Here is a 25,118-nt window from a genome sequence, read left to right as displayed (position 1 = left end):
GTGGAGGATAAATATCACACACTTATCATGTGCTCAACATATAAGGTAATTTGGGGGAGATATGATGATTTGTTAGACATGCATGATAATGTAATTGTCATAATCAAATGTTCACCAAGAAGGGTGTGTACATAGACCAACCAACTTTAGGTGAAAATTCAAGAAAAAACTCATTGCCCTTTACAACATAAACAAGCCTCGAATCTTTAACCAAATAAGTCTATAACTTTTAGAAATCCCAAATCTAGTTCTACCTATTCAAAATGTCCTTATCCTTCTTTTGTTAAGCCACCATAACATCTTGCGTTGAAATCAACCCATCCCTTGCCATCAGATAAAATTGAATTTTGAACAAGTGGTTACCCTCCCAACCTAATGTCTTTGTTTCCACAAGATCTCCCTCTACAAAGATTTTGCAATCTCTCTCTCCAATGGAGGATGCAAGTGTATGTAATCCAAGCCAACAAACCAAGAAATGGTTGGCTATCACCAACCCATGACCAGCCACTTATTGATAATTGTTCACTACATTCCATCATGTGACCATTGTCTTTATGTTCCAAATTTGATCCATGCCTTCTCAATGAAATAAGGTACCAAGTTCCAACTTTGTCCACGGTTGTTTTCCTTCGAACATATCTTGAAGCATAACTTGAAGGAATGAAACTCTCCGGTGTCATGAAATGCACGTCGCATGTGTGCGGACAAGCACTGAGCCTTTATCGGTGGTGGCGGTGGAGGAACCAAAAGATGGTTTGAGATGATTGTTTTTACCAAGTTAGGTTTCGAACCCGCGAACTTTGAGATAGATTAAATCATTTCCAAATTCCACCAATAGACCAAAACAATCCGTAAATTAATATTTTTATATATATTGAATGACTTAAATAAAGAGGATGTGATTGTCCACACCTCAGATTTCAACCCTCTTTTCGAGAATTTTTAAGCCACGTTGCTCTTTTATTCTCCTCGACACATATATTGTTTTGTTTTTCTCTCTTCCCTTCTTTCTCCTCCCTTTACATAATAAGATGGGAGAAGAACTTTATATAGGGTCTCACATTTATTTTGGGCTAAGTGCATGTCGTCACCTAGCGCTCATGCTTTTGTTGACATACAATAATTATATTGATTAGATATTTAAGAATATATTTATTTAACATATAAAGTAATTATCTTAGTGATAGTTTTTTTTTTTTTTTCCAAAATGAAGTTACTTTCCCATTAGTTAGGAAGGATTATTACATAGAGAGTCTACAAGGAGACTTATACACACATCGGGGAGTCTTCCTCCGATCAAGTAAAAGAAGATGAGCCTACTTACAATGCCTTGCAGCCTAACTTAATGTAAGAAGCTAGCTATATCTAAGGCGATGCCCTTCAATGTTGCCTAGTACGAGTCGGCTCTTGGGGCCTACAACGAAGAGAGGGTGGCAGGTGAGTAGGAAACAACCAGCGTGGGGGCTGGTAATTCCACCTCGGGCCACTCCCGCCTTGCATCACCATAGGTGTGTTCCGCCATTTCTGCCAAAAGCGCAAACGGGCAGAGACCATGTCGTTGGAGTGGCTGCAAATCTCTTCCAGTTGCCCTCGTAGGCAGTTGATAATCGCGAACCATATGTCCATGATCACTTCCTCCGGGGGCCGTACCATACCTTGGAAAACCTTGAGGCAACGCGCTTTCCATATATACCACAAGGTGAAACCTGCGATCAGCATCCAGATTTCTGGAAACCTAGGGGATGCGGGCTGCAAGCCTCTTTCGAAGCAGATCTTGACGATTTTGCCTTTCGTGCATGCATAACACCAACTATCCACATTGACGGTGTCTGTCCACCCTTCGACCGAGTGATCAATCCATGCCGCAGCGCTCCACGAGGTTGTTCCTTCAACTTCACATGCCGCAAGGAGGCGAGTCACTCTATCCCAGATCTTTTGAGCTTGAGGGCAATCCCACAGACAACGTCTTAGAGTCTCAATAGGTCGAGAGCACAGTGGGCAGCCTAACGGGCCGCCACGTTTATCTAGCCATTCGCCAACGGGCACACATTATGACCGATCTGCCACCAAAAGAGCTTGATCTTTTCAGGCATGTGGAGACGCCAGAGACCTTTCCAAAAGGTAATGAGCGTCTCATCGGGGATGCCCAATGTTCGCCAGCCATTGCGAAGGGGGTTGCCTAGCTGCAGCTGCAAAGTCCGACCCAATTTAGTGGTGTAATCGAAGAAGTGATGGAGTCTATCGTCATGTTTCCATCTGAAATCCCCTGGGTCCCAATCCAGATCGACAAGGGGGCGACAACCATATACCCTTAACCTCCAATGGGGTTCCACCTTAGCAACATCCGAGTCTGTCTTCCAGATGTTGTCAACCTGTGCCACCACTCGGATTGGGTGCCAAGAGCCCCTGCTCTGACTATCCCCAAAAACTATATCTCTCCCCGATCTGCTCACACCCTTTAGCGACTCGACCATTCCAACCTTGTCAAAGAGACCGAACCATGCATGTTCTCTTGCCTCCCCCATCGGAACCCTGTCAACTACCTCAGCTATCAGTCTCCACATTTTCGTAGCTCCCTTGAGGGGAGGGAAAAGGTCCTCTTGGGCTCTTCCTGAAACAACCATGCGTCTCCAATTGTCTATAGATAGGAGGCTTGTTTGTGCCAACTTTCCCCATGCTAGGCCCTTAAGTTTCCCTAGCATCGTGTCGTCACTTGTTCGCACGTGAGGATTCTAGAATAGTGGTTGTCTAGTCCATTCGGTCAATGTCTCCGGGGTGTGTTTGACCAAATGCTGTCGTAGATGGCACCATGACCACAAGATGGAGTTCGCGACCCTGTCCTCCGGATGGCAAGCTAGCTTGGGTGGGACTCTGCTCATGCAACACTAATTCAAGGAGTCGGGCCAAGGCCTACCATACTTGGGAGTCCCTGCTTGCAGCCTGTTGTGAAGTAGTACCTTCCAGCACCCCTTACCTGGCAGGAGGCAGCGAACCACCATTTTAGCCAGCAATGAACGACTCTGCATTAAGGGGTCTATGAGGCCAAGCCCCCCTTTGGCCCGCAGCCGCGTTAACCAACACCATGACACTCTGGCAGCAACCCTTGGGTTGTCCTTACCTGACCATATAAACCCCCTGATGGCAGCCTTAATCGCGTGCAGACCTGTAGGGTCCATAATCCAGCAGGAGACTAAGTGCCACATGGTAGCGAGCAGCACTTGGTTCAAAACAAGGATCCTACCAATGAAGGATAGTTTAGATCTACTCCATTGGGTCAACTTCCTATTTATTTTGGCTTGTATGTGGGCCAATTGCGCTCCCTTGGGGATTGACCTCCCCATCGTAAATCCAAGGTACTTGAACGTTGTCCCATTAGGGACCCACATAAAATCGGCATGGGGTTGCCATCTTGGTTTCTCTTGTTCGTTGAACCATAGGCCTTGGGTTTTATTCCAATTGATCTTGGTACCAGCCGCTTGACAAAAGTCCTCAACAAGATGTTTAGCCCGCTGCAAATTCTCCTCATCACCTTGCAAGAAAAGAACCGTATCGTTGGCATATTCAGATAACAGCAAATCTTCAGTCGCATTGGGGATGGGCAATCCCCGCAGCCCGCTGGTTGGTGCTTGTAAGTAGGCGGAGAAAGCCTCGGTTACAAAGAGATAGAGATATGGGGCTAGGGGACAACCTTGCCTCACTGAGCGTTGTAGTTGGAAGGCGGGTCTCCTAGAACCAACCATCAGCACACTACTCGTAGTTGTTCGATAGAGTGCAGAAGTGCAATTCCTCCATTTTTGAGGTAGGCCCAAAGCTCTCATCACATTTTCCAAAAAGGGCCATAACACCTTGTCGTAGGCCTTCTCAAAGTCTAACATCAGAATAGTTGAGCTCGATACGGAGCGGTCGGCCCATGTCATAGCTTCCCAAAGAAGCAACACATTATCAAAGATACACCTGTTCTTGACAAATCCAGTTTGATTGTCATGTATGATGTTCGGTAAGAAGCTTGCTAAACGCTGAGCTAGGACTTTAGCGAGTATCTTGTATGCCGTGTTAAGGATCATGATTGGACGCCACTGGCGCAACTCTAGGCTTCGCTCTGACGCTTTGGGGATGAGATATATCATCCCCTCAGCCAAACCAATTGGCATCTTTCTTGAGGACCAAATCTCTTGAACTCTGGCTTCCAAAGACGGGATAACACATTCCCAATGAATCTCGAAGAAATCTCGTGAGAGACCATCGGGGCCGGGGCATCCACCCCTTCGCAATCCCCTAAGCGCCTCCGAGAGTTCTAAACGAGAGATGGGGATATCGAGCACAACTTCCATCCCTGGGTTACCTTGGGGTGAATGCAAGACATCACTCGATCAACCAGCTCCGTGTGTTGCCTCACATGCATAGGTGCGAGGAGGTCATGATAATATTGTGTTGCCATTTCCAGAATCTCAGTCTTGTCCTCCGTTATCGAGCCGTTTGGTTTTCACAACCCTTGTATACGTCCACCACCACCCTTGGGTGCCTTGTAGTGAAAGAAATGTCGGTTGACCTTGTCGTCTTTTCTAGCCCACCATGCTGCGTTTCTTCGAAACAACATTCAGTTCTTCTCCGAATTCCTTTCCTGTACCTTCATCTTTGCTTCCTCCACCTTAGCTCTAGACCAAGTGCAGCCAGGGTCTACCTATAGCAGCCGTTGCGCTGCCGCAACGGCCTTCCTTAATTTTGTTTCAATGGCTCTAACCTGTTGGAGGGCGCGCTTGGTCTCCTGTTGTAAGAAGGAGGAGGAGAGGGCCAATTTTTTTTGCAAATCTTCGATGGCTGATTCACTGCCCATGGTGTCCTGCCATATACTTTGTAAACCGGCCTTCACCTCTTCACTCTTCATGATCTTTGTGGGGATCTTCACATTGAGACTGCCCTTGCTATCGTTGGGTGGGTTAAGGTCTAGTCTCATCGGCTGATGATCTGAAAAGGTAAGACCTACCAAGATAGCAAAGGAGCCCCCAAGCTCTTCGAGGGATGAGCTTATGTATATGCGATCTAGCCGTGCAAGACTACCGCCCCTAGCATTCCCGGTGGCTCTGGAAAAGTGCAGCGAATGTGAGCTTCTCCTAAGGGAAGATCCCCATGTATCCTTCACCCCGATTTTGCCAATTAGGAAAGCCCATGAATCCAGCTCCGCACCATAAATAGGCCTCTGGGTCCCTCCTTTCCTATCTCCCAGGTGTTCAGTCATGTTGAAATCACCTGCCATTACCCAAGCCTCGGCATCAGGTAATGTTGTCGCTAACATTCTCCAAAAGATTTCTCTCTCGGGGGCTGAGTTAGGGGATTCAGCTCCTCCTGAAATCTTCTGCACTCTTTGTGTTGTCGGCCTCCACCAAGGCCCTGTACATTCCACGTTAGGATCCTCATCCGAAAGCGGTGACGTTGACACCCATGTTAGGGCCGATCCCCATGTTATGGGGCAACCTAACACCTATTTCGGGGGGTATGGTTTCCACAGCAGGCTGCAAATCCCTTGCGGGATTCTTAGCCGGTCGTTCCCGACTCACTTCAAATAGATCCCGCGATACATTTGTGCTCCGAAGCGGTGGCACCTCTTGCATCCCTCTATTTAAGAGAGTCGTCGCCAAACCAGGTGTTCGTCGGCCTATCTTACCCTTTCCCTTGTCCTTGAGCTTGCCCGTCTGGATCCACGATTTCACTAATCTGAGGCCACTACCACATTCACGTTCCAGCGGGAGGGGGGCCTTTGCCAACTTCTCTTCCGGGATGGAAGGTACAAGTTGGGGTTGCATCTCCATCGGGGTAGAGAACACAAGTTCAGGCTCTCGTGGGGGAAGGCATGAGGAGTCGCATGGGGACAACATTGCTGCCAACGCTGGGTCGCCATCCCCTAACCCTTGAAGAAGTGTAAATCTGTTGGTAGCTCTCACCTGTACGTCGGGTGCATCGGCACTCCTGGAGAGGATCTTTACTCGTTTCAAGGGTTGCTTGTCCGCGCTTGCTGGTGACAAGGTAGCAGGACTTATTTCAAAGGGGTGATCACGAAAAAGGGTGAAAGAGGATGCACCTAGGCCTCCAAGTTTCCCCTTCTTCTTAACGGGTATCCAAGGAGCCTTGTCACCCTTGGTTGTCCCGACTTTGCCCGAGGGTCGAGGTCCCGAGCTTCCCTTTCCAGTCTTGCGAGGACACGCCTTAGCTAGGTGTCTTGTCTGTTTGCAAATGAAACACTGCCCTGGGAGTCCCTCATAAACCACTTTCACCACTGTGAGACCTAGCTCCTCAGAGTAGAGTCTAATCCTTGATGGAAGTCCATGGAGGGAAGGCACCAAGATGCGCAACTTGGGCACCTCCGCAACTGTGTCTACCATTGACACTTTTTGAGGACATATCATCCCTATTTGTTCGCCAAAAAGAGGGAGCAGATGGCACAAATGGGGAGGGAGGCCGGGAAATGTTGCGATGATCACCCTAGGGTTGTTGAGTTTCCGTAACTCTTCAATCGGATTGAACCCTGGTGACCATGGCTGGAGCAACACCTTGCCGTACTTCAGTTCGAGTACCTTGAGCTCGACCAATGGTTGCGCCAGCGAGCCATTACCTAATTCGATGTGGAAGAAGTTTTTCCCTAAACCCCTGACACTCTTGATCACAAGCATGTTCTCCATCACAGCCACCTGGAACATGTCCCGAACCATGCCCCGACTTGGTCTACCTGCCAGAAACCTACATACGAAGGAGGTACGCCATAGACGTTCGATTTCCTCCGATAAGAAACGGTTGGCCTCAGGGGACAACGTAATGTCGAGATCTGATCCACCTTCTTCATCGAGCTAAATGGGCGCTGGTGGAAGCTTGATTCCTCCCTCCATAGCAAGTTATGTGTCTTGCGAGGCTGTCTATGTTGGTCTTCCCTTCCCCCTTTGTTTTGTGTGTTTTTTAATTAATTAATTAATGTGCATTTTCTGGATAGGGGAGGGAGGATTGTGGGTGTGGGAGTACCTGGACAACAGCTAGCGTTGTGCTCCTACTCCTGCTCTGGTGGACAACGCGCGCGTTCTTCATCGTGCACCTATGCCTGCTCCTGCTCGCCATGTCTGCGCGCCCTGTTCTGCTGCTCCCACTCCACGCTCTACTGCTGCTCGCGCTCCTGCCATCGCAATCTTAGTGATAGTTATATCAAAGAGGAATGGTATTGAGTTTGAAACTTGCTCTTTGTGTTTATTTTAAAATAGATCATTTACTCGCTTTGGAGGTGGTTTCCTATCGTGTGCCATTGGCAATGAGACACCAACCCACCATATGTTCATATATATTTAAAATTCCCATCCTCCAAAGTCTTTACGGAGTATATTGTGGTGTGCATGTGTTCCTTCTTTTTAGCATGCATGTAGCTAAGGCAACCCATCCTTTTTAGCACACATGTAGCTAAGCCAACCCAAATGGGTACCTTTGTATTGACTATAAATCGAGCAAGAAGTAATAAGTTAAGTAGGCTGGTTTTGATCTATTATGTGCATTTCACAAGATATTTTCTTCCATGCCATTCATATAAGGCCCAAATTTCCATTATTTCTCCATAATAGAACATGCATTGAAGCTACCAACCTATCAATAACCTTCATGAATCATGCTAATAGCCGCAAATAATGTGACACCATTGAAATAATTATTGATTGTACAACTTTAACTCGAATATAAAGCAACCATGCTTGTGTCTTCTAATACATAAATTTGGCCTCAATCTTTTAGGATGTTCACTAAATGAAGTTCACATTTTGAAAGTTTCGTATCCTAAATGTCAACAAATTGTACCATGAGGATCTATCAAATATTTTCATTGTGTGGCACCCAAAACATGAAACGGTCATCCACCAAAGCTTGTCCATGCAAGGATCTCTTGAATGTAGCAATAACCCAACCAAATCTCCAACGCTCCAACACGTGCCATATTATGCCACATTGTCATAATAGGATGTGCAACAATTGCAAAATGTAACTTGTAAGGGACTAACCAAGCACCTTTGCCTCAATGTTTTCTTAAGGGATCTTTTGAAGATAGTGATAGCCAACTAAATCTCCCACCCTTCTATATTATGCAACATTGTCATATAGGATGTGGAACAATTTATTATAGAAAGGGACTTACTGAGCACCCTTGCCTCATGAATTTCGTAAGTGGAATGAATTGGGATGCACCTATCTTAAGTGGTATATGAAGCATTGGTTGCTTCCCCATAATATATATCAACCTTGACATCCTTTCATTGAATTCCACAATAAACATGAGCTTCATTACAAACGAGTTTACATTATCATATGTTTTTTCCAAATCTAATTTTACAACACTAACTCTCATATAGTCTCTTTTACAAAGCCCATGGCCATTTGTGCATTTAGAACATTATACAAAATATTGTGCCCAACCATAAACTATATTAAGCCAGTCTTCCAAGAATTCAAATAAACCGAACTCCGAACATGTTGAAAAAGTCTCATGGGAGGTTGGGAGGTTGTTTCACCTCAAACACATACTTAAAAATACCTTCATTAATTCATTCTAGCTAGGACTATTTCATTAGATAAATGAGATGTGATTGTCTCTATCTCATCTTTTGTGAAATCACTACAATCCGTGCTGCAATCTCATGTGATGCATGATTTCATTTGACAGGCACTAATTACTAATATCTTTATGTTATTGCCTGCATACAAATAGTATCATTGGCAATTTGGCATTAACATTGTTTATTTTAATGTATCCAATATGTTTGCATTACAAGTATCATGAATGCCATTATTAACTTTCTTGTTTCCTCCAATATGGTTTGCTAGAAGTACCGTTTTGGAAAATGTGATATCCTTGAAAAGAATCATACCCAATATCTACAAACATTTCATTGCTTATTGTAGAGAGTACATAGTCATGTCAAGTTTGACCAATTGTCGCAAGTTGAAGACCAATTATCTCTCATCTACACATCCTAATTACAGAAGTACATTGATCTTTTTGACAATATCAAATTATTGGATTGAACTTTCCCTGAAATGTAAAATGTATACCATGAGCTCCTATGATGAGAATTTGTATTGTCATGCATATACAGTCAACATTTTGTGAAGAAAACAACCTACCCTAGCAAATGCTGGTATTGGCCAAAGACAATCCATCCCAGCTCACGCAACTCACACACTACGATACATGCTACAAATATTCAGCTCCTGAAACATAAGCTACAATCACTGGTCAGACATAATCATGTACCTATTAAAGATAGCAACGCTCTTGAGCGAATAAGAGCTCTACTTCCTGCAAGGTTTCTCTTTAAGTGTTTGGCAAGATCGGCAATGGACAATAATGTGATGGTTAGCAAGACAAGATTGGATCACATCATTAAACAAGATTGTGTTATAAAAGCAAAACCACATACATGAAAGTCAGCAACACAACAAGATGATTTTGAATTATCTAGTGCTGCACAAAAAGAAAGACAAAATGGTACAAGAAAATTTGAAAACCAAACATTTCAATACGTATTTAACACATCACATAGTTGGACGCCATCACTGCTAACAATAGCTTTTATGTCCATTATACACAAAGTTGGGGGCTATAAGAAATTTAGAAGGTTTTTTAGGGCATCGACAATGAGTTGGCGCACCAATGGATCGTCTGTCTCAATCAGAGTGCTATCTTTCATCAATTTCACATGGGCATGTGAGGGTGAGGTAATAAATATAGAGTAATCATGTGGTGTAGAGCTTGCCCTGATATCATCATCTTGTGTTTCACTGCAATGGAGACCACGTTCCCTTAATGCATTGAGAAGATCTTCGATTCTCATTGATCCCCAACAAATATTTTCTTTGGAAGAAGATAGCAGTGAGTGGCTGGATCGGTAAATCATAGAACGTTCAGGTAACTCCAACCACCAACTGCCATTCTTCTGTTTCAAGTTCATCATCATGCGACCAAGTGCAATTCCGGAATCTAGCTGTTTAGGGTTGAAATCACGAGCCAAATCCGCTGACATGTTCACCTTGATCCTCTTAGGCAAAGGTATAGTCAACACATCCCAATTTTTGTAGAGTCCAATATTACCCCCCGAACACATAGGTTTCCCATTTGATAATGCTTCAAATTCATCCTTCATGCTCTCTGGAAACTGCCATGCATTTATTCGAAATTTCTCCTTTTTTAAGAGTAACCGACAATTTGAAAGTCTTTAAAACCATTAAAATTTGAAAATTACCAAAGACAACTCTGGCTTCAGCTTTTCTATAATTGCTGCTACTTCAGCCCTTCTGCTAAAGGGAAGAATTTCTTAGTTACTATATGCTTGATCAATCAACCATAAAGAATGAAGTATATTTTGAAATTATTACCGGAGCCTCTGAGCCTTGACATAAACCAAAACCTTCATCTTTATTGGCTGAAAAGGAATCAAGGCAAGTTCCATATCTTCGATGCCCTGCAAGATTAGAAATTAAACATCTAATATCATTTGGTTACATCCATGCTGTTTTACAAACATTTGGCTACATACAAAAACAGAACAAAGGACCAGCATCTAGAAGCACATAAATTTCACATTATCCAAATAGTTGAATCAGAATGCAGTTAAGCATAAACATATGTAAAGCAATGAGCTATATAATATTTCCGTCCATTTTCTTCAAGAAAATCCCTTATAAAAATCAGCACTAAATACAATAATAACCAAGAACATTATGCCGAAAAACACGAGTACAAACCCGTGTCAATACAAGAAGGCAACGAGCATCTTTCCTCCATTTATACAACAAATGTACACTTGCACCCATCCTCAGACCCCAATCCATTGCAAAGACAATGCAAGGCTCCTTCCACAGCCTCCTACAAAGCCAGCAAATAAATAAAAAGTGCTCCTTGGTAATAAAACTCATTTAAAGACATTAACAGTTAAGGGTTGAATATTAACAAATTAACCAGAAAGATGGAAAAAAAACCGCACACTGATTCTGGTGAGTGAAGTGAGGATATTTGATATAATCGCTTAGTTTTCAGTAGCTCTACATGCCCAAAGAGTGCCTCTCCTGCATATAACTGTTTGGGAAGATTTTTCATTATGATTCCACATGAAAGACCTTGGCATGACTTCACACTTTTCATTTTCATACTGAACCTTTTCCTGCCTTGCAGTACAGAGCCACTCTGGCACAGTATTGGTATATACTAGAAGCTCCTCAGCAACTGATGCAACAAAGAATATCGGAATGTGCCTTTCACGAATACCCAGAAAAACCAAAAACATAAGGAATGTACCTTTGATGCCCATTACAAAAGACAAAAAAAAGAAGGAAAAGCAGTGAAATATTCCTAGCATATTTGGGTAATTACCAGAATAGCGCTAAGTTTTCAAAAATTACAAGAGCACCTCCAAATTGTATAGTTCACATCATTACTTACCAGCAGACGGAGTATTCTTGTGCTTCCTGCAAACCTAGGGCTATTCTACTAAATATCCAAATCCTTAGGAGGTATTCTAGTGCTTTATCCTAAAAACAATAGTATGTAGATGGCTATTTTCTGTGTATAATCCTTACTCCAATTTTGAGGTGTGCAATGCTTGAGAAATGACCTCTAAAAGTTGCAGTGATGCACCGAATCCAGAGTTTGCCATCAAAACAGAGCCTCCAGATTTAACAGCATTCAATGCAGCCTCACAAACCGATGATAACTCGTCACAATTCTTGAAAGTATTACTTACTTTATTCTCCTGCCTAATCATTTCTGATACCTCTATAACCTTTTCACTCTCCATCACTTCATTTACCAACTTCTTTTCCTCATAAGTGGAACTCTCCAAGTCACCAAAGAGCAATATGTCACTAGAAACGTGTGACGCTACATTTAGGCCCATGGCATGTTCGGATATGAGACCGGATGCTGAAAAGTATGAGAGACATCTTGTTCCTGTAATGACCCAATTTGAAGACCCAAGTTCAAATCCTGAACTGCAAGGTTTTATGCAAACACAGTCATAAATGCTTCTCTCTTCATCATAATGGAGACATTGCACCTTTTTCATACATGCTTCTATATCCACCTTCCTGCAATATCAACCACAGGAATAAAAGCTGTAATAATTATGTTCAAGGTTTCTCTCTTACGTTTTCTTTTTAGATAGACTGGGTACATGTCTGTAATTATAAAGAATGTAGACATTGAAATCATAACATAAGAGACTTAACGTGATGCTTGTAGATTTGATGCACCTACAGTGCTAATGTATGGTGATTATATACAACTTCAAGAAATAAAAAAGGTATGGAACATGTATAGTTTATATCCTTCCATTCAGAATGATAATTGCATCCTTGTTCCTTCTGTGTGAGTGACATTATAATTTCATTCACATTTTCATATTAAAACTTGAACATTACAAAATATATAATTACAGGTATTGAAAGCAAGAACTAAATAAAGTTTTACCCATAAAGTTTGTGCCAATTTAGCCTACCAACACCATTGTCATCTTCAAATGCTTTTTGCAAGCTTTTAGGAAGTGTATCAAATATTGGTGATTTTAACCAAAATGGGGTTTTGGAGGTCACTGGTGATCTTCTGAAACTTTGTACATACTCTCCATGCACAGATACAAGCTCCTCCATCATAAGTTGACCCAATTTTGCTGTAACAGTTGTTGCATATATCTGTAGTTCATCAAACAAAACAGTACACCATTTAATCAAATTGGAAACCTATATGTCACCAAAGGTCATGGGGTAAACATAGCTATCGTGAGAGCCATATATGTTAAAACGATCTATATATGTCAAGAATGTGCAACTGAATGATGAACATTTTATCAGCACTACCCATTGGTTAACAATTTGACATCCCATTTCTATGCCCCTTGCCACAAACAAAAATCAAAAAGCATTTTTCATGTCACAAACATTAACCATTAAATGTTAATTTTCATAATAAAATAGAAGCAATAACTTTGCAGAAAAAATCATGTAAGATTCATATCTTTTTCCCAAAAGTCCTTCATGCCAAAACATAAAAGTATTTCATGCGAAAAAAAATCATGAAACGTACCTTTCCTGAAAAACCCTTCATACCAGTTAGGAAAGGCAAGCCAAGCATGCCTTGAGGATTTGATATAAGAACTACATCAATACATGATACATCTACTAAACTGAATTCTGAAGTCATGTACCATGGCTCTTCCTCCAAGAAAGAATGCAAATCAACTGTTTTGGTATATATGTGGGAATCTGCTGAAATGTCGCATACATCCTTGTGAATATGATCATTTCTGAACCCTTTCATATGCTTTGAGTAGAGTTGATCATCCATATGCATAGAACCATGCATACCTGATGATGCAATTTTTTGCTTTTTTACATTCTCATTCTTATCCACGTCTTCTTCATGGGAAAAGTTTGATCTATTTGATTTATCCTGTCTTTCCGAGGAATCACTTCTTTCTTTATTATGATTCATCATCATTTCCATCTCAGTGGATACAGGGCAGAAGTAAAGAAGCATAGACATGTCTATTGGACATTCTAGAAGAAAATTCACTCCTGAGACTTGCAGGAGATGGCATGACGGTCCTCTTTTTCTTCCTTTTCCTTCCTTCCCCAAACATGTCTAAAGCAAATGACAAGGTTGTCATCATCAATACCATAGCATAACAGGAGAAACAGAGTTTATCTAGAGCACATGAGATGTTTAAGACATGGAAAGAAAAAAACTGGGGAGATGGTGAGTGAACTTACCAGCTCCATAGTTACAGAATCAAGAACCCACCTAGTGCATTTGTTGTATTAGGCCCAAGCTTTTTGGCAAAAGAAAGAATGGAAAAGAGGAAGAGAATACTCGAGTTCCCATTCCAGAGAAGAAAATACAAGCAGTTTTCTGCTATCAATACAACAAGTAATAATACTCTGTTTCTGCTATCAATACAACAAGCTGGAAAAATGCTCTTTTGTTTTTTGCTATGATGCTATCAATAGAAAAAGCCAAAGGTCTAATGCATAGAACAAGACGTTGTGGGTTCGAATCCTTGTAAGCCAAAATGTATGTCTTCATGACATTTCCAACTATAACGAAGAATCTGGTCTCAACCAGCTGGCCAAATCATGGAGCAAGGCATGCAAGTTCGGTTCAATCATGAAGGCTGCTTCATTGAAAAAGAAGGCCGAATTATTGCTCGAGGACGAAGAGAAGGCCAGATGTTCATTCTCGATTCTCACGAGATGTAATCGGCAATGGTTGCCAAGGGCCATAAAGCCGACACCGACATAGAGCTATGGCACAAAAGGATTTGTCACATCAATCTCCTGAAGCTCAAGGGCATGCAATCGAAAGGAGTCATCATCAGACTCCCGACTTTTACAGAGAAGGAGATTGCAGGTGTATGTGAAGCCTGCCAATTCGGCAAACAACACTGACAACCATTCCCGAAAGAGAGGAACGTAAGCAAAGGCATGATGGATATCTTCCACTCTAATGTGTGGGGACCAGCTCAAACGGCCACATTCGGTGGATGCCGATACTATGTCACGAACATCGACGACTTCTCCAGGCATACCTGGGTTTATCTGATGCGGCAGAAGAGTGAAGTGTTCTCACACTTCTAGAATTTTAAAAACAATAGCCTATCTCCGGAAGGAAGGAATTCGACGAGAATTTACTTGCCAACACACACCTCAACAAAACGGAGTAAACGAACGAAAGAATCGACATATATTAGAGGTAGTAAGGGCAATGATGAACGAGAAGAATCAAATTCTGCCGAAGTCGCATTGGGTTGAGGCGGCAAACATGGTTGTTTATCTAATGAATAGGTACACAACATGTAGGGTGCACGACGTTGTCGTGAAGTTGAGGCTTCAAGATATCGAAACAATGTTAAAAATATTTAGAAGTACATTTTCTATATAGAGCTTGTGACCAGGAGCATGTGGGAATTTTTTGTTTGTGAATCGGCATGTGGAAGCCCAAGATATAGCGTTCGGAAGGATCAATGTTACCTTCAAGATCACTCAGGACACAAATGTAATTATATCAAAAGGGGGAGTTTGAAATTAAATGAGGGTCATTTTGTAATTTCTTCATTGTAAAAATATAATGTGAAATGCACATAATAGATCAAAACCAACCTACTTAGCTTCTTACTTCGTGCTCAATTTATAGTTGATACAAAAGTACCCATTTGGGTTGGCTTAGCTACATGCGTACTAAAAAGGGTGTGCAAAAATGGTGGGTTGGCTTAGGTACATGCAGGCTAAAAAGGGTGTGTTAAAAGGGTGGCACAAAGGAACACATGCACACCACAATGAAATAAAATTTATAAATAAATAAAATAAAATAAAAATAAAAATAAATAAAACGGCCCATGCATGAGGTGGTTTGTCAACCGCCTCAAGGAGAGTGGTTGGGCGGTTGACCCCCTATAAAAGCTACTCCCATGGTGACTAAATGGGGAGGAGAATGGAGGAAAGGACAGAGAAGAGAAAGCGAGTGAAGAAGGTCGCGGGGGTGCAAGATGCAGAGGTCGCTCAAGAAGATGATGGCCTATTGAAGACAAAACAAAAATTAAAGAAAAGGAAAAGAAAGTAAGAAAATGAAGAAGTTGAAGTGGCCTATCTTAAATGCCCCTTTGCAAATAGAGGTTGCTTGTGAGTTTGAATCCTCCCAAAATAACTTCCACAAATTTTGTAAAATAAAATAGTAAATATAAAGAGAAAGAAAGTTAAGTCAATAGACAAAGAAAAGTGTTGAAGTGGTTAAGCCTTACTTCAAAGAAAGTAGAGGAGCTAAGTTTGAGTCTTGCCAAATAACCTGTTAGCAAACAAATATTGTAAGTGGAGTTTTACAAATAAAATTATTTTCGTGACAACGTCACATCTATCTTGTCTTCTTGCCTTCTTCTCCTCACACCATCCGCACGATTATCCCCGAGTCACAGAACCCCGACGGTTATGACACATAACCAGAATCTTTACGACAACGTAGCCCTTCACAAGAAGTTCTATGGTTACCGTAAAAAGTCGAACTTATCCCACGTCAGGATATTTGGCTTGGTTGCATATGTACACATTCCTGATGAAAGTGACAAAAGCTCGATCTGAAGTCAGAGAAATGTATCCTCGTAGGGTACTCACTCGAACAAAAGAGATATAAGTGTTATAACCCTTCTATCCGAAAAGTTCGAGTGACTCGGGACATCGTATTTGACGAATTGGCATCTTGGTACGAACCAGAACCGAATCCACCGAACCATTCACAATTGATATTGACATAGACTAAGAGGAGGAGGATCGACTAAGGCTCATACCAAAAGAAAGTCCAATTACGACTAGATTGAGTGGACCACAAGAGCCTCCGAGCGATTGAAGCACATCACGGTCGAGTCCGAAGATGGACAAAGTGAAGGCCAAAATGAAGATCCGAATGACAACTAATCGACTCACTCACTCACTAGTGAGTTCGATGGCCTTGATGCTCCTATCATGAGGACACCCAAAGCCAAGAAAGCGCTCATAATAGCAGGTGAGAAACTCCAACGCTCTACCCGCGAAAAGAATGTAATTAGCTGGTTCGGCTATAATGACTATGTCATGGCATATCAGTATGTGTTTATGATGAAGGTGGGGTCAGTTTGGGAGTCGGAAAATTTTCCCAAAGCCGCTAAGGACCCACGATGGGTCGAAGTGATGAACAAGGAGATGCAAGCACTCTCCAATAATGAGACATGGGATCTCGTCTCCTCTTCACCCCATCAAAAAGCAATGAAATGCCAATGGATATACAAGGTGAAGCACAACGCCTACGGCACCGACAATCAGTATAAGGCCCGACTTGTTGCGAAAGGGTATGCAGAGACACAAGGGGTCCATTATGAAGAGACTTTGCCCCAGTGGCAAAGAGGACTACCATCCAAATCGTGATCCTGTTGGCAGTAGCCAAAGGGTGACACCTCCACCAAATGGATGTAAAGAACGTCGTTCTTCAAGGTGAATTAGATGAGGTGTACATGCTACAACCTCTCGACGTCAAATTAGTTAATATGCATTTGACTGTCGTCTGCCAACTCAAAAAGCCTCTCTACGGCCTTAAGCAGGCACCTAAAGCACGGCATTCGAAGATAACTCAATATCTTCATCAAATCGGCTTCAAAATGTCCAAGTCCGACAATTCCATGTTCATCTAGAGTGACTTCAAAGGACAATTGTTTATCATAAAATATGTGGACGACTTGGTCATTGGAGGAGAGCACATAGCAGATATTGAACATATAAAAAAACTCCTCTCTGGCCGATTCAAAATGAAGGATGTGAAAGAGCTTCATTACTTTCTAGGGATAGAAGTAATTCGGACCCCCAACGACATCATGATCTCCCAATGACACTATATCCTCAATCTGCTCTTCAAGTTTGGTATGACAGAGTGTAACCCTTCACTACCTCTCTCGATCGAAACCTAAAGTTAAATGCCGACTTCGGCATAGAAGAGTGTGAGCTGACTCACTATCGACAACTAGTCGGAAGCCTAATCTACCTCACTATTACTCAACCAGACCTGAGTTATCCGGTCGGTCTGCTTAGGCAGTTAATGTAGACACCTAGAAACATTCGCCTTGACTGTGGTAAGCAAGTGTTACACTATGTAAGTGGGACAATGGACTATGGCATCCTCTACAAATCAACCACACCAATTCGACTCTAAGGGTACACAAATGTCGTCTAGGCCGGCTACAAGGTCAATAGCCGATTGACTTCTGTATTCATCTTCTCCCTCGGCAGCTGAGCTACCTGCTAGAGTTATAAAAAGTAGCCGATAGTCACACTATCGAGCACAGAGGCAGAATACAAGGGTGCGGCCATGGTCGCATGTGAAGTCGTATGGCTCAAGAGCATTCTTAGGGATTTGGGCGTTCCCATCAAGGATCCGATTCTCCTTTACTACGACAACACGAGCAGTATCTACTTGGCTCATAACCCAGTCTTCCACGCTCGAACTAAGCTCGTTGAGGTGTACTATCATTTCATCTAAGAACGTGTCCTGGCCGGAGATGTCGACCTACAACACATGAACACCAACCTACAGATGACCGAGATCTTCATGACGGCCTTGGGAGCCGACAAGCTACGACAATTCACGTCGAACCTAGGTCTCTCAATTGCCAACCAACCGAGCTTGAGGAGGATTAATGAGTAGCAGCCCGAATGAGAGTCGAACGGAGAACTAACACTCGAGTAAGTCATCCATCCACAACAAAAGCGAGAGCCGACTACCAACGCCGATCCAGAGACCAATCACCAAGCTGACTATCCAGCGACCGGAAGTTGTGTTTGAAGGGGCATGTTGAGAATCATACTCAACTTCCTAATGTGGGAACACACCTTAGGAGTAGCCATTTGTGTGAACATTCCACCACTTTGTATCATAACTAATGTGTCATAGAATTTAAGTCCTATGACACATAGTTACTAGGTAATTAAGTCTCCACCTCCTTCCCAAGAGTTGGTTGTAGTGCAAGAACATAGAGAGAAGGTAAGCGTCTTCTCCTTATACCTTATTTATTTTATCATAATTAGCTTTACCCTAGTGGTAAGTTGTTTACATTACTAGCACTACATCTTGGGTTCGAGACCCAATTTTTTCACCTCTTTATTACTTCATAGATATCTCTTATTCCACTAGATGCCACTATGGAATGTAGGGGGCTTGAACCCATGACCACCTGGTCTCCATTGGGCAACCTTACCAACTAAACTACGTCCATCTGAGCTCTGTCTCTATCTCACACACATACACACACACATACATCTTTTCAATGACACAAAATCACACCCGATTCTTAACAGTGCCTTTTGGTGTCTCTGTCTCCCTTTCTCCTCTCGATCTTGTTTTATGTCAAGTTGCTTTGGTTAATCTTCTGTTCATCTTGGTTTATGTTCACTAACCTATTGATCTTCAATATATATAGTGTTGTTACTATTCCGCATTGATGGTTTTCGTTTCCCGACAGGAACTCCCTACATGGTTCACTAGTTCAACAATGGGGCAAATAGTAAACTTGATGTAAATGCAAGGTATATATGATACTTAAACATAGGACAACACCTTTGAAGAGTCAAACATTCCAAACCCGAACTTGCCACTTACAATAAAGAAATCATCTTCCCAATATGATATTCTCCTATAAACATCAAGAAACACATAGGTCTATCTCTAGTGGAGAGGAATCACATATTGATAGAACTAATATCATAAGGGAAGTATACAATAATGATGCATCACAAGGTTTCCGTTGACCCAATAAAAACAAAAAGATCACAAGGTGACAATAGGAACACCTGTAAACATGTCACAAAAAATATAAGGAATAATGCCACACAAAACTTTATGTGTAAGCCTTCATATTGCAACTCTTTGCTAGACCATGAATTCATGTTGTCTAAATGGTACAAGGGGGAAGTCCAATAATAGTACATGCCATCACCATCATCATATGTACATTTCTCAGAGGATGAAGTTTGATAAACTCAAATTAGAAAAATGGTTCCAATATACTTGTGATCAAAGGTGATATACATGACCACATCGAGAAATCCCAAGAAATCCTAAGGAATAATGCCACACAAGACTCTATGTGTAAGCCTTCATATTGCAACTCTTTGCTAGACCATGAATTCATGTTGTCTATATGGTACAAGGGGGAAGTCCAATAATAATACATGCCATCACCATCATCACAAGTACATTTCTCGGAGGATGAAGTTTGATCAACTCAAATTAGTAAAATGGTTCCAATATACTTGTGATCAAAGGTGATATACATGACCACATCGAGAAATCCCAAGAAATCCTAAGGAATAATGCCACACAAGACTCATGTAAGCCTTCATATTGCAACTCTTTGCGAGACCATGAATTCATGTTGTCTATATGGTACAAGGGGGAAGTCCAATAATAGTACATGCCATCACCATCATCACAAGTACATTTCTCATAGGATGAAGTTTGATCAACTCAAATTTGTAAAATGGTTCCAATATACTTGTGATCAAAGGTGATATACATGACCACATTGAGAAATCCCAAGAAATCCTAAGGCGTATGACCTCTTGTTGATTCTAACCTAAGTGATAGCCTTTGGGTTGAGATTAGGGCACACTCTCTGAGGAAATCTCGAGTGGCTTGGTTTTTACTAAGGATTTTTTTAAAGAATTTCACTCACCAAGGGGCTAAGTAGAGTCCCATTCATCGATTATTTTCACTCAAACAAGAGGCAAGTGAAGCTATGCGAGATTGCATTCTTCAAGTGAGAGCTCACCACTATAGATGGGAGCATAAAAATAGAGTGATTAATATGAAACTCATGAATAGGTTCATTGGGGGACTATATTGTTGAGATAACTAGCTAAACTACAAACATCTCTTGAGCACATGTGTATCAAAGGAAATCATTGATTTAATCAACAATAGATACCTTTGAATTGAATGGAAGTTGTGGCTTTAGATATCTCATTGACTCTCCCGCCATGATGAGATTGATCCTACTTCCATGTGTACTTGCACAAATTCCTTGTAGGACAAGGGTATGGGACCTGGGTGTTACATTAAAGGGGATCTTGCTACCTTGCCCAACACGAGGCATGCCAATTATGCAAGATAAAATCAAAGTGCAAGTTTACTCATGTATTCATTTGTGAAACTCGTTCATGGCCACATGCTTGGCTATGTATGAGACATGAGTACACTAAAGAAAGCATGAGAAAACTTCAAGAAGGCCTTTGTTGAGAACACATTGGCCTCAAACTTCAACTCCAACAACAATTGAACATGCAACAAAGGGGTATGTCCATCAACCACTACACCCTCGATATACGAGAATGTGCGAAACAATTACCTCTCTTGGTGATATCTCACAATGGTTTGGTTTATCAAAGATCGTTATCATCACAAGAGAAAACTATCATCATTCTTCTCTATCATTCGGAAGTTGGATGAAGATAACTAGAATGGTTATGACTATAGAATGCCTTCTTTTTATATAGTGTAGCATCATGCTATGCACAATTTCCATTAGTAGCCATGCATGGCCGCCACGTTGCCACATTGTTATTTAGTAATCATGAATAGTTAGGAGTGTAGTGGGTGTCACAATAACGATAACGTAAAATGCTACATTACAAGAAATGTATGGAATACAAAAAAGAAAAAAGAAGTTGTGTTGCATGAAAAAGGAGGGAAATCCTTTTATAAATAGCAAGTGAGCTCATGGTGAACATAAAATGAGTGAGATAGATAGTGCTTAGTGTTGGGTTCATGAGTTTTGGGATCTGAAAGCCCAGGGTTTAGTGACAAACCAAACTTCATGGCGTAGCAAATCATTGAAAGTCAATCATTTTGTGGTATCATGACAATATCTGCTTTGCTTACCTTCTCCCCTTATCTTGGTTCTCTCAATTTTATTTATGCATCCTTTCTTACTCAATTTTTTAAAGCACCTCATTTCTAACTTAAACATTAGGGATTCAAAACTTATCTCTACAAAACTTCTTCATGAGATCAATGTTAAGCATGTTACTATAGGCCTTATGTTAATATTCTTGTATGAGAATTTGCGGTTCTTGTTTACTAATTGAAGCATGGTTTGTCCATTTGTGCATCATTTGTTCATCGTCAACAAGTTATGTAAAACAACTAAGCCATTATACATACTATGGAAATAACTAACTTCTTAGTTAAAACAACTATTTAAGATAAGAGAGGATGAGTTCACTTCTGCCATAACATATGAGTGATAGTAGCTTGAGAGTGTTTGATGATCATTCATAAGTTTTGCAAGTCCATTGCAACTAATAAGGATATAAAACTTCAACCAATAGAAATATCAGTGGTTGGTGTAAGACATCTAAAAATGTCACAAACTTGTGCTTCGTGCTCACACTATATGCTCTGACAAACACATGTGTTTACAACATATCGATGACATGTTATAGGAAAGGATGCAAGTCCATTGCTCACTCACATGCTCTAGCAAAAAATGTGTATTCACATGATCGCATAAATTCATGCTTTGGCAAAGAGAATAACAAGGAACGTGTGTGCTCTTCCATCCACCATGTCACACCCAATCAATCACAAGAAACACCAATTCTTGAAAACAATATGGTTTATCTCTCAAATGCAAGATGTGGATCGGGAGTCAACACACTACAACTTGACTCCATTGGCATAATGAAGATGATTAATGGTACTTAGTAACTACGATGAAGTCAGATGGTAGGATTGGGGAGCTGGTAGAAAAAGCTAGACACTTGTGAATACCTCGATGAGAAAAGAAAAGAAGAAGATTGATGTGGCCATAGTCATTCGATTGCCCCATGTTATCTAAACGAATGTACCTCAACCTCCCGTCGACTATACAAGCACAATCTGATCATTACCAACGACGATGTGGAGTGGCCAACCCGCACTCTACAATGACATCATCGGACCGACGCAGAGAGCTCCGCGAGTTAGAAAACACACAAATGTCAAACGACATGCGGATCTTATGTTGAAGAAGAAAAGTCGGCTCCCGAAACAAACGAGACCGACTGACCGCATGATACGACCAGCGCCCACACAGGTTGGGTAGTAGAACAACGAGGCCCCAAGCCGACAACTTTCTGAGGGACCGAGATGAAAACAAGAAGGCAAGGAAAGGCAAAACAATGGCAATGGCGATGGTATGTATGTGTGTGTGTGTGTGTGTGTGTGTATGTATATGTATGTGTGTGTGTGTGTGTATATATGTATATGTATATGTATGTGTATATGTCTATGTCTATGTATATGTATATGCATATGTGACATGTCTATGTCTATGTCTATGTATATGTATATGTATATGTGACATGTCTATGTCTATGTCTATGTATATACGTACGTATATGTGACATGTCTATGTATATGTATATGATTATGTATATGTATAATGTATTTGTATAATGTATAACAGTATATGTATATGTATAATGTATGTGTATGTGTATGTGTATGTGTATACATACACATGTGGGCAGTTGAGAGAGATCGTCTGTGGAAGGGAAGGGAAGGGGCACCATCCATGGCTATGGCTATGGCTATGGCTATGGCTATGGTGCCTGCAGTCGAAGGAAGGGTCCTTGTGGAATGAATAGGAGGGAAGAGGAAAGAAGAGAAGGATGAAAGAATGGGCATGGCGTGGCCTGGCATCATCATGTCAATGCAGATGGGTCACCACAGCCTCTTCCTGCAGATCGCACTGCTCATGCTCCTTGTCCTCTTGGCCCTCTCCCTCCTCCTCATCTCCTTCTGGACATGCGTTTGGTGCTTCAGGTTCTGGTCTGATCCGCTTTCCTTCGTCCGTCTCTACTCTTCGTCTTCTTCTTCTTCTTCTTCTTCTTCTTCCTCATCTACTCAGACACCTCCTCATTGCTCTTGCTCTGCGTCTTCTTCATCTTCATCATCATCTGCTGGGGTTTCTTTTCCGAATTCCAGATCTTCCTCCTCTGCATCCGATCACAGCAGCTCCTCTTCCAGCAGCCTGTCTTCTCTGAAATCTCTGGTGGCGCGGCTGGAGAGGGCGGGGGCTCTGCGCGCCGCTCCCGCTCCCCTTTCCTCTTCCATAGCCGCCAGGAAAGATGTATTCACTGCGCCATGGAAGCCTCCTCCTCCTCCTCCTCCTCCTGCTCCGCCCAAGCCCCTCCGCGTGTGAACCCTCCCTTATTAATCTCCTTCCGTCACGAGCAACAAACCCTAATCCAATTCGAAGCTCGTTGCGCCTAACCCTAACCCTAACCCTAACCCTAACCCTAATTCGATCGAAAAGAAAGCGAGATTCGTCCTAGGAACTCCAAAAGGAAATCCCGAAACCCGGGAAGCCGTAGTAGCCCGAGAAACTTCCGAGGAAATCCCGAAACCCGTACGAACTCCAAGGAAACCCGAAACCCGGATCACTCTCGGAAATAAAAAACAAGCTCAATTCCATTGGTGCATGGATCCTCCCTTTACATAAACACACACACACACACACACACATACCCCTTTCTTAGTAAAAACATTAAAAAACCCACCCACACAAGGAAAACTTCACCTCGTGAGCGCGAACCCACCTTACTACCCACACACTCAAGAAGAAGAAGAAGAAGAAGAAGAAGAAAGAATGCAAGCTTTGTTTACTCCCCCGTTATTAGGAACCGCCGGACGTAAAACACGATGTTTTGCCTCTATTTTATTTACAAAGCGTCTTCGTGGATTGTAACCATCTTGACATTGTGGTTGGCTATACATATCCCTAACCTCTCGATCTCTCCTCATTTTGGTAAGCGTAACACAATGACCATACCTCATCTATGAGGATGATTGGTAAGGACATTTATCACTTTCATCACAATGCCACTAAGTTCTTCAGAGTTTTGTCATGTCTCTCTCTTTTTACTCATGGTCTTTTCATTCTTCCATGAATTTGAGATTAAGGGCCTCATCTACTAACTAGTTGTAACATTATAGCTCCATCATAATATGGAACCAATTTTTTTAACCTAGTATTTATGAAGAGCTGCCACATTGGTGTTCGTAAATGGATGGTTGTAATGTAAAAGCCATGTTCATCTGGTGTAAAGATGTCGCGTGTCGTGTCATGTTGAGACACAAGTGGTCAATTCTCTTATGGCAAAGTTACTTGAATGTGTAATAATACAAAAAACTAAACGTATTTATAGTTACATGGTGAATCTCTCACGGGATTTAACTATATTGTGGTTTGTAGTCTTATTGTTGTTATTTCCTAAATTTTATGGTACATAATTATCTTCTCTTTGAATCATTGATATATATCACTAGTTGTTGCACTATTGTTTCATCTTGTTAGTGCTTATTCTATTTATAATAATTAAAGCAATGTATTAGCTTGAACTTAATCAATACAAGCTTAACAATGAAGGTGAGATAGTCAATCAGTGCATTTGGTACCGAAAATGAGTTTTCCTTCCATATCGTATTGTTACATTATCACTTGTATTCATTCTAATTACCCCCATATTGAGGGTACATGCACATGAAGTGTCAATAA

General features: G+C 41.7%; 2 protein-coding genes across 3 annotated transcripts; one reads left to right on the top strand and one right to left on the bottom strand.

Moving 5' to 3' along the window:
* Window positions 1-9,508: 9,508 nt before the first annotated feature.
* On the bottom strand, window positions 9,509-13,924 carry LOC147850525 (integrator complex subunit). Its single transcript, XM_087336408.1, has 10 exons — window positions 13,780-13,924; window positions 13,094-13,651; window positions 12,482-12,702; window positions 11,593-12,099; window positions 11,172-11,268; window positions 11,001-11,092; window positions 10,762-10,882; window positions 10,393-10,478; window positions 10,260-10,311; window positions 9,509-10,172 (listed from the first exon to the last, which is right to left on the bottom strand). Exons 1-10 carry the CDS (start codon window positions 13,786-13,788, stop codon window positions 9,618-9,620), a joined length of 2,298 nt encoding a protein of 765 aa, XP_087192534.1. The 5' UTR covers window positions 13,789-13,924; the 3' UTR covers window positions 9,509-9,617.
* A 9,195-nt stretch (window positions 13,925-23,119) lies between these two features.
* Window positions 23,120-24,580, top strand: LOC147850524 (uncharacterized). Of its 2 annotated transcripts, none has more exons than XR_015531682.1 (2): window positions 23,120-23,389; window positions 23,546-24,580. XR_015531682.1 is itself a non-coding variant. In XM_087336609.1 (2 exons), the coding sequence occupies exons 1-2, from the start codon at window positions 23,238-23,240 to the stop codon at window positions 23,760-23,762; spliced, it is 363 nt and encodes a 120-aa protein (XP_087192735.1). In that variant the 5' UTR covers window positions 23,120-23,237; the 3' UTR covers window positions 23,763-24,580. The 2 variants fall into 2 exon arrangements, 1 of the variants encoding a protein (XP_087192735.1); XM_087336609.1 differs by having other exon boundaries at window positions 23,120-23,383.
* Window positions 24,581-25,118: the final 538 nt, after the last annotated feature.

The sequence above is a fragment of the Azolla caroliniana genome, unplaced genomic scaffold, assembly GCF_043228905.1.
Source record: "Azolla caroliniana isolate FFs.n. ecotype wild unplaced genomic scaffold, voAzoCaro1.0.p SCAF_21, whole genome shotgun sequence".
Taxonomy (NCBI): domain Eukaryota; kingdom Viridiplantae; phylum Streptophyta; class Polypodiopsida; order Salviniales; family Salviniaceae; genus Azolla; species Azolla caroliniana.
Note: the sequence above shows the minus strand (reverse complement) of the source record. Positions and strands in the feature narration are given on the sequence as shown.

What these genes read in the sequence shown, in the direction of transcription:
- LOC147850524 (XM_087336609.1), top strand. Translation starts at nt 23,238, where the DNA reads ATGGGCATGGCGTGGCCTGGCATCATCATGTCAATGCAGATGGGTCAC. An exon ending in ACATGCGTTTGGTGCTTCAG is followed by an intron (nt 23,384 to 23,545) that starts GTTCTGGTCTGA and finishes TCCGAATTCCAG; the next exon opens with ATCTTCCTCCTCTGCATCCG.
- LOC147850525 (XM_087336408.1), bottom strand. An exon ending in TGAAGGGTTTTTCAGGAAAG is followed by an intron (nt 12,703 to 13,093) that starts GTACGTTTCATG and finishes GATGAACTACAG; the next exon opens with ATATATGCAACAACTGTTAC. An exon ending in GTACTGCAAGGCAGGAAAAG is followed by an intron (nt 11,093 to 11,171) that starts GTTCAGTATGAA and finishes CTTCCCAAACAG; the next exon opens with TTATATGCAGGAGAGGCACT.